This window comes from Pyrus communis, chromosome 13 (genome assembly GCF_041283825.1).
Source record: "Pyrus communis isolate YQ-2024b chromosome 13, ASM4128382v1, whole genome shotgun sequence".
Taxonomy (NCBI): Eukaryota; Viridiplantae; Streptophyta; class Magnoliopsida; order Rosales; family Rosaceae; genus Pyrus; species Pyrus communis.
In genome coordinates, this window is record NC_142577.1 from 17,980,820 (window position 1) to 17,990,916 (window position 10,097).

Genomic DNA, 10,097 nt, shown 5'->3' on the forward strand with positions numbered 1-10,097 from the left:
TGGGAGGAGCATTCAGTTTTCAAGACTAAATTCCCAGATGTCACTATGCCTTCCACATTCAAGCCTCATTTCATTGAGATATTTTTCAATGTGCTAGAAACACGGCTCGTTACACCAAGTGTAATAAATACAATCAGTTAGGATTTTTTTTTTCAAATTTTTAACCAATTGTATTTGTACGCTTGATATACCTAGTCGTGTTTTCAGCATACTGAAATTTTTTTTTTTAATGTCACGTGTCAGCATCATATCAATGGGAATTGTAACTAGATTCTGTTTTGGTGGTTGTTTAGGGCTCGTTTGTCAAGTGCTTTTAAATTACTAAAAGCACTTTTAAATAAAATATTTTTGAGTTATATAAATAGTTGAAGTGTTTTTGCTAAAAGCATTCAAAATATACTTCTTATTAGAAGCACTTCAAGTATTTTTTTACAATTAATTTGCATTTTAGTTAAATTTAATTCTAAAAACATTTTATCAAAAATCAAATTCAGTTGTTTAAAGGAACGTACAGACGAGCCCTTAGTTGGGAGAAGTGGGTTACTTTATTTGGTGATGAAGGATATGAATTGTATAAGTTGTTGAGTCGATCAATAAAAGTTACTTCCTTCACATCTGAGTGAAAAATGACACGTGGCATCATGTCGACTGCATCTGATGTGTTGTTTTTCAATTCGCCGTACCACGATTTCGATCGTAAAATAAAGGAGTGACATGTGTGATAAGGGTTATGTTGAACCTCTATTATTATTATTATTATTATTTTTTTTTTGTGATAAGAGGGTTATTTTGAACTCGAATGCTATGCTTTCTTTCATATATAATTCATTTATTTAAGAGAATTTTAACGAAAAGTTTTTAATATTATTTATTTTAATAAAGAATCATATTTTTATACTAAAAAGTCAATCATGGTATTATTCATTTTATCCTTTATTTTGTATTTATCGTTAAAATTTAAAGTTTTCAAATTCTTTTCATTAGTTTTCTTTTTATTTAACGAAGCATGTTCCTTGAGAATGATCAAATTCGAATAGGCTTTCCAAACCTGCGAAGGACCAAAAATAAGGAATATGCAACTAGAGGTCAAGTAGTAAAATGTGGATTACGAGGTTTTTTTTGTTAAATGAAAAATTAGAGATTTCGGGTTTGAGATATATTGTTGGTGTGGAAGCTAGACTTATGGTCAGGGGAATGCTGAAATGTTTCTGTGAGTCTTTCCAACCCCCAAAAAAGGTAGAAAACCGTAACTTATCACCAGTTATCCCCCCTTCTTAAAATAAAGAAAAAATAAGAAAGGCAAAACATACGCAAAATGCAGATACCATCCATGTAAACGCCTTGAAAATACCGAGTACTATTACCAGTATTGTGTGTTCTAATTAAGAGAGTGCTACTGCTACCGAACTTGTGGCTCGCATCTTTTTGTTATACTTTTTTGGCATTTATTATTTGTAAAATAATTCAAACTTACATAAAAATAAACTCTAAAAAAGTCAAAACAAATATGAACTTGTTTATTCATCTAAACAAAAAATAAACAACTCAAATCGAATCGAATGAGAGAGAAAGCTGAAAAAATAAAACGAAAAAGCTATAAATAAGAAATGCAGCGTGCTTTTTGGGGCTGGAAAATTTGAATGTGGGAGCAATTTACACACCTCCTCATATCCTCAGCGTCCTAGTCTTTGAAAGCCTTGTGTCTCCCAAACATCAAACCCTTACAGCTGTCCTTTCTTATATTTATTCATCTGCATTTACAGTGAAGCAGCTACATATATCTGCCTAAAACTTTCTACAACCATATGTATGACGACTATATTTTATGTTTTATAGGACCACTCTTAACTTTATTTAACTGTTCATATATTTTTGGTTTGGATGATTTCAAATACACATATTTTGTAAGACAACACCTAAAAATAAACGGTTAAATTGTTAATATATATATTTTTTTTGCTTCCCTTTCACTAAGTTCCATGTAGAAACCAGGAAAAAAAGCTAAAGATTTGGAAGTCATATGATTCTTTTTAATAAAGCCAAGACTGTAACAACAAATTCCAGTCATGCATATATAAGCTTTGATTTGACCACCCATTTTTAATTTTACTTTCTTCTTCTTCTTCTTCTTCTTAGATTTTATGAGAATTATTATTGGCACTCCAAAAATCTCATTCTACACTCCAAACTTTCTATATTTGAAAAGAAAAATACACTTGTGAGGAGTGTAGAATGAGATTTTTGGAGTGCCAATAACACTTTCCTATTTTATTACTACTAGTTTATTAAAATATTAAACAATGAAAATATGCTCGCACTTGCCTATTAATTACCCCATTGGAGGACTTCTACTTAAACCCAGCTAAGATTGACCTATACTCTAACTCAACATTCTCTCTCTCTCTCTCTCTCTCTCTCTCTCTCTCAGAACTCTTTTTCTCTCTCAAGACTTATTTGTATTTTGAAAGGCCAAGTAAAGAAGATGGCAGACGTACTAAGCGAAGAACAGATTGTTGAGTTTAAAGAAGCATTTTGTCTATTTGACAAGGATGGGGATGGTGAGTTTCCTACTGTCATGTCCTCCGTTCTTGGTTAGTCCTTATTCTCTATAATATATAAACATATATAACATGTTCTTGCATTAGCCAGCTATATATAGTTTTTTTACCTTCTCAGATTTAGAAGTGCGTGCACAAAAACTAGGCGCTCGTTTGATAACTATATGAACTGGCATTGACGGAAAATATTTTGAACATGTACATGTTTTATTAGGTTGCATTACTGTGGATGAACTGGCGACGGTGATTCGGTCTCTGGATCAGAATCCGACGGAGGAGGAGCTTCAGGACATTATAAGCGAAGTGGACGTTGATGGAAATGGGACCATTGAGTTCGCAGAGTTCTTGAGCTTAATGGCAAACAAAATGAAGGTATAAAATTATATATGCATGGCACTGCAGATAAATAGCTTGATTATATAAAGATTAGTTAGTCTCAAAATGCCATATTAGTGTTCTTAATTATGTTTGTATGAATGTATATATGCATCAGGAAACTGATGCAGAGGAGGAGCTCAAAGAGGCCTTCAAAGTATTTGACAAGGATCAGAATGGATACATTTCAGCTACTGAGGTAAAACACAATATTAAAATTCCATCTCATTAATTAAATTCATACGCAACGATTTCTTTGAAAATTTTGATTAAATAGATAAAGGGTTAATTATTATCAGCTTAATTTGAATTTATCAAATAAATTCCACTGGCGATTAAGCCAGTTAGTCTAATTCTGTGAACATTTTGTTCACAAAACATGTTTTTCATGTGTTTGAAATGATTATTCATAGTGTTGCATTAGAACATATATTAGCACCAAGACATAGTTAAAAGACCGAAAAAAACATATAACAACATAGAAGAGACTGTAATATATAAAGAGTGATAACATTATTTCCAAAAAGAAGTTTTACTCAACTTAAAATTTATAATTCAAGCAGTTAAAAACGTTTACGATTTACTCCTTTGCGTTGGGACCTCTATTCAAATCTGCCTTCCCTAAGCCCTTGCTTAAAAATGTGAGGTTATTCCCCGTATACAATATTATTAATACCAACGACCCAATGGCCTGCAAGCTTCGAGCTGTTAACCTCTGATAGGCCACCAAATTCAGAATTAGTGATGGCTTCATTGCAGGGATTGCCAGCATGGATTCTGATCAGGATGCAGTTAGAAAAATAATAGTGTGAGAATCATATGCCTAAAGTGATACTAATACTTGCTTATAAAATGTTTTATTTGGGTATTCGTGAAATAATTTCCAATATTTAATCTAAGTAAATCACATCCTTTTAGGCCATCTCCAATCAAGAATTATGCTACATTTAGTCCTAAATTGACAAAATTGGTCTCCAACAAAAGGATTAAAGGAAATAATGCTAGATAGATTACATGATGTGTTACCAATAAGAAATAAGCATGTTAATCAACACTTAAGTAATAATCTAATCATCAACTTCCATATCGTTTAGTTTACAAAATTTAGTCTAAACATTTTGTCTTCTTAGCACTACCCCTAAAGAGTAATGCTAAGTTTGATCACATGACAGAAAACATGTAATCCAATAACAAACTAAGTCCCCCTCCCCCCAAAAATAATAAAATATACCCCTACGTAGTTAGAGATGAAAAAAATTAACTCTAAACCCTACGTAGTTAGAGATGAAAAATAAAATAACTCCAAAGTGATTTTAAAATTTTATTTTTAGAGGATGAAAAGTCTAAAATATAGCCAAAGACAACATCCAGCCCTCCATAATCGGAGATGGCATCAACCCAAGTTCTTAGGAGATCTATCCGTATCTTGATTCCCTGTACATTTTCGCATGCAATGAACACTCACCAAACCTTCATTAGACAATGTTTATCTTGTTTTCCAAATGGACCTTTTATTTCCAACAGAATCTACACTTCACATAATCATGTTTGTTCATGTTCTTGATCTTTTTTTTTTTTATAGTTGAGGCATGTAATGATCAATCTAGGCGAAAAATTGACCGACGAAGAGGTCGAGCAGATGGTAAATGAGGCGGATTTGGACGGTGACGGACAAGTGAATTACGATGAATTCGTGAAGATGATGATGACCATTGGATGATCCATATTGAACAAAATTCCCTCATTCAAATTCATCACTAGCCCTCAAGCAATAAACTTGTATTCATGTTGTCAAATGACCAAAAATGTAGGAGTACTTGACTAGTACCCTTTGATTTGTTCAGTTTATTCAATTCTATATTGTATTATTTTTCAATTTCTAGTTAGTCAAAATCATGGTGTGCTTCAATGTGATGATGTATCAAAATCTTTGTTCAATGTGATATTTTTAGCTCAACCATTTATATCTTCTTCTGCTTTATATTCATTTCATTCCAATTTCTTTTGGAGTGATTTTTGCACAATTTTTTTCTCTTTTGCACACTCGTATTTATTTATTTTATTGATTCTTCAATTCAAAAATCAGAATATAACAAAAAAGAAAGAAAAAACAAACGTGAAAATAGTTTGTTCTTTTTTCTTTGTCTGTTTATTTTGGGTAATTTATAAGATTATCTTCCAACTCATAAGAAGGGTTTCTTGATTTGAAGTTTCTCCAACTTTTGGTCGTGAGGTCGGACTTTGACCAAGATCAATGGGTGGAAATGTGGTTTCTAATATGAATTGGATTTCATGTTTTGGGAAAAGGAGAAGGATAAGCTGTTCCTTTCACGTTAGTTTCTTTGCATTAAGTCAATGACTTCATATTTCCCCCAAATCTTTGGCTTCAAAAGTTCAAACCTTAGACCGTCCTCAAAACCGCGTGGAATGCGGAAACTTTCGTCTCTATCTCTGTGTGCCCTAAACCTACACTGCAACTCATCTGCTTTGACTATGTCTTAACACTCAAGGGGCTTTCAGTTCTGCTGAGAGACGAACATAATCATATTCACTAATCTAAATGTGCTTCTCTCTGCATATTTGAGTTTGAATCTTTCTTCTCACAATTTAAATTAAGATGAAGGAGATATTGCTTGTATTGGAAGAAAAAAAAGGTTGGATTATGGCTCGATGTATCAAATGTGAAAGAATTAAATGTAGACATGGCCTGGTATTATGTGAAGCAATATTGGGTTGATCAGATCTCGGTGGTGTATATGGTATAGTATGTTTCAAGGCCATCATGTCCTTCTCTGTCTGGCCTGGTCCCAGTTTGCTTAGGCCAACCATTGTCCTATTGGAATCCAGATTTAAAAAATGACTCTCAATCATGAATCTATGGTCGGTGCTTTGATGGTTCCTCCATAACTGCACTGATCTTTCAGTTTTTTCTTCTCTCATTTCACTTTGTCGTGTCGCTGGTTGTATATATTATATTATATTTATTTCTCTCCGGTTAATTTTACAATATAAGTTATAAGAAAGATAAATGCATAGTTACGTACAACTGGTGATATTCAAGATTCTCTTTGACCGCGATACTAGAAGTTCTGATGATAGGTTTAACAATTTGGCTCATACCATCTCTCTTGCATCATAATCAAAAGGTTAAACAGTGATGATAGTAATACTGAAAAATAGTAATTTTTGTTAGACAACACTAACCTCGTAGGTTTAAGTTGATAGAGAATAATTTATCAAATCATTGTATTATATGAATAAAAATGAACAAATATTACAATCAGAAGCACCATATATAGCTGCCTTTAATACAATTCCCTCCAAAACCTTACAAATTAATTATCTCTCAGTCAAATAAATAGATGGAATTACATCAGACGGTAACTTACACCACAAGGTACTGTAAGTTTTGAGCCAAATAAGTAAATAAAAAAGCAGATGGAACAAGTGAAAACAAACACTCTTTCTTGGCTTCTCAAAGTAACCAAGAAAATAAGTTTAAGCCAAATAAGTAAAAGAATAACCAAGAAAATTACCAGTCTCCCTCCTGATCAGAACTCTATTTCCCAGAGAACTCAAATTAATTAGAGAGAAAATCACCAATCAAAACCAGTATATTCAGAGCCTATGAATTAAGAGGCATTCAGTTAATCACAGTTGCACAACACATGCAGTTGGTAAAGAGAGAAGACCGCTGCCTGCGCCTTGCTTTACCTTTCGATGAAGTAGTTGGATCCCCAGCAGCTTCTTTAGTATGTGATTCCAAGAGATTCTTGGTTGAATCTTCAGCAGTCGACCGGTTATCATCTTCGTGTGGTGTAACAACAATACCAGCTTCTTCCTCTTCCTTCAAGAATCCTAGGAATGAAGTATTTGACTTCTCTGAGTTACTTGTTTCCAATGTGATGACTTTCTCTTCCACCAGCATTGCTTGGTACTGTGAAACACCTTGTTCATATCCGGTGTACTTGATGCAGCTTCCAAGGGTAACATCATCACCTTGGCTTGTTGAGCCTTCTATTGCAGCCTTGTCATGATACAGCAAAAGGGGAGAATCCGATTCCTCAGTTCTTGCTTCATTTTGGAGATCAAGGCTGAAGCTTGGAGATTTTTGTATCCGAGCACGAACATTCAAGTTATCAACATCTGATTCAGTGCTGGATCTTCCCACATTTTCTTGTGTTTCAAAATCACAGCTTACTGATTCAGATGTTTCAACCTTTTCACATTGTTCATTGGATTGGCTGGCTGGAATTTTAGTTTCTGCTTCTGCTTCTGCTGCTGCTTGAGATGGTTTGGTACGTTGTGTAACATGTTGATCAGGCATGTCGAGTGCCAACTTGTTCATGGAGACTAATGCTTCAGCTATCCAGTTATTGAAATCAACAGTGGAAGCTTTCGTAGCAAAGAAGTCACTGCAATTCTCTTGCTTACAATTTAGGATTGAGTCATTGGTGCTTTGAAAGGGCAGAGCCTCTGCTTGATCATGATCAACAGCAATTGCACACGAAGGTTCAGTGTTATTCCCATTTTCTTCAGCAGTTGTCTTCTCTGTTGCCTCCTTTTCCTCGTCATTGCAATGCACGACAGTTAACTCCATTGGAACCATTCCAAGTTCCGGGACCACCTCAACTTTCTCTCCCAAGTTCAGGAAGTGGTACTCAGAAGCCTTACTTTCGTTTTCAACACACATCATGACAGCTAGGTTGCCTTTTTCAGCAACTTCCGTCTCCTCAGTTCGACAATCTTTGTTGCTTAAAGGATTAAATACACGTACCTTTTCGCCACTCTCAAGTATAGAGACAATCATTGCAGCTTCAGATTGAGGCTCAGTTGACTGGAAAGAATCTGATTCTATCACTGGCTCTCCGCAAGATTGAATTGTGTTTCCATCATGGTTGTTCTCTCCATTTTCCAGCTCTTTTTCAATTAGCCTGATTTCCTCTTCCACAATCATGCATTTTTCTTCGGGTTCAGGAGCTTCTGTCCTGGAGTTTGCAGACTTAGGCGCTCGAATGGCTTCCTGCTCTAATTCGGAGCAATAATTTCCAATCAAATCCATCTCAGTTGAAAACTCCTCATGACTTTCATCCTTACCTCCATTGGATGTTATCGTTGTAATCGTGGTGCTCAATCCACATTCAACCTTACCTCCATCTCTAGTTTCAGACTTCTCTTCGGAGGACTCGAATAGTTCTTGGGATGCCTTCTGCTCCAGTAATAAGTCCTCCCTTTGCTTCTCCCTAATTGAATCAGTATTAGAATCAACACTTTCAACCATAATTTCCAACGCCTCAGTGTCCGAGAGGTGGCCATTCACCTCGAAATCAAGATTTGATCCTAGGGAGTCTTCACTTCCTACTTCTATACGTCCACTGCCATCTTCTACAGTTTGGTCATCAGCATGAACTGTATCCATTTCATGATGATTTAACTCCAAATGTGTTGATTCCTTAGGTTCTGGATCATGTGAAGTGGACATTGTCCCCTCTTCCTCTGTTGCAGTTTATAGCATATAAGTACTATGGTGGGGTTTTTTGTTTCCTTTCTTCTCATTTAAATATATACTCATATTTTCTAGAAAATTTACAGAATTAAATTTTAATGTGAACTACATAAAAAAAATTCTAAAAACGCTATAACTTGTACTAAGACAGAATAAATGATTGAAATATCTAAACGAAAAAAAATTTTAACCAGTAGAATGGAGACATACCTTTCTTGAAAGAAGCCTGCTTCTCAAGCCGATGTTTGATTGTTCCTTGCAGATCACTCTCCTCCGATTGTGCTATTGGCTTCCCATATCCCGAGCCTTTAAATAATATATTTGCTTGCATTTCACAGTCTTCTTCACCTGTTTTATTCGATTCCAGCGCAATATTTGAAGATTCATCAACAGGTTGAACTTCAGTAGCTTCTTGCTCTATGGACAGAAGGCCAAGTGTTAAGTAGTGACAATAATATTTAGTAACAGTATTAGGAAAAGTATTTAACCTGTTCTGTCTAATATGTGATCATCAACAGAAGGATCTCGTTTTCTCTCTGGACCATCGGAAGGCAAGTTAGTAACTTTTTCATGAAAATCTGTTCCTTCGTCTGCATTTACTATTCCATTTTCTTCTTTTATCTCGTTTGCACGAGTAGTTTCCGCCAAAGGTTTTTCGCCAACTTCAACAACTGTTGTGTTCTCTTCATCTGCAGGAGAATGCAATTGCAAATAGCTCATGACTTACGAAATTATGCATCAGCACCACAAAACAAATAAAACTTCTCAAAACAAACTTCAAATTTCCATACCTCTCAAACCTGATGTGTTGTTGTTACCCATCTCATTTCCCATCATCAACTAAACCAAATCCTGCAGTACAAGCAACTGCAGAAATCACCAATCTTCTCGAGTTTTTCGGATCGAGAGATAAATTCAATTCAAAATCTGAGTATAAATTCTAATATACCACGAGCTGATGTATTCACATGCAGATAGCTATAAACATTTTCAAGTGTACAGCTTTCTCTCTGTTAAGCTGCCATGCCAGGGTGTTTGCACTTGATTAAAATAGGGTAGTACTACTTCACTGGTCAGACTTGAAGCAAACGCCTCATCCTCTTTGCCTTTTTAGCTGACACTGACATTCTTTGGTCCTGAATTTAAAAGTTTCCATGAGACAGACATTGCTAACGAAATAAAGTTAATCAATATAAACAGCCTTTTAGTGTGACCTGCCACTATGATTATGTTGTTTATGCAAAAGATTAGGCAGTATTATCTCAGGGACACTATTAATTAACCTAGCTAATTAAGGAGAGACTTTTCATTATGATGGGAGTACGGGTGATATACCACGTGTTTTTATGGAAGTGGTGAGAAATTTTATTTTTTAAGTTATTAACTTTTTAACACACATATTCCACCATTTATATAGTGACACGTGGTATACCATTCCGTGTACCGATCACACTGAAAAAATCTCTCCCAATTAAGTTTTTTTAAGCAGCCAGTTCTGTAAATGCACGGCACAGACAAACAAGAGGCGTTTTATTGGCATGTAATGGTTGCTCAAATTCCGGATGGGACACATCATGCGGCTTGGTGTTGTGCAATCGAGAGACACAAGTCTCACAACACTAATACTACAATAGAATCACAAACATACCTGCTTGTGC

General features: G+C 35.0%; 2 protein-coding genes across 3 annotated transcripts; one reads left to right on the top strand and one right to left on the bottom strand.

Moving 5' to 3' along the window:
- Window positions 1-2,389: 2,389 nt before the first annotated feature.
- On the top strand, window positions 2,390-4,878 carry LOC137738275 (calmodulin-like protein 11). 2 transcript variants are annotated; one of them, XM_068477902.2, is made up of 4 exons: window positions 2,390-2,591; window positions 2,773-2,930; window positions 3,052-3,132; window positions 4,516-4,878. In XM_068477902.2, the coding sequence occupies exons 1-4, from the start codon at window positions 2,483-2,485 to the stop codon at window positions 4,651-4,653; spliced, it is 486 nt and encodes a 161-aa protein (XP_068334003.2). In that variant the 5' UTR covers window positions 2,390-2,482; the 3' UTR covers window positions 4,654-4,878. The 2 variants fall into 2 exon arrangements, with proteins under 2 accessions (XP_068334003.2, XP_068334004.2); XM_068477903.2 differs by having other exon boundaries at window positions 2,390-2,558.
- A 1,287-nt stretch (window positions 4,879-6,165) lies between these two features.
- On the bottom strand, window positions 6,166-9,391 carry LOC137736134 (uncharacterized). Its single transcript, XM_088683274.1, has 4 exons — window positions 9,231-9,391; window positions 8,928-9,128; window positions 8,650-8,856; window positions 6,166-8,429 (listed from the first exon to the last, which is right to left on the bottom strand). Exons 1-4 carry the CDS (start codon window positions 9,274-9,276, stop codon window positions 6,577-6,579), a joined length of 2,307 nt encoding a protein of 768 aa, XP_088539400.1. The 5' UTR covers window positions 9,277-9,391; the 3' UTR covers window positions 6,166-6,576.
- Between the last annotated feature and the right edge of the window lie 706 nt (window positions 9,392-10,097).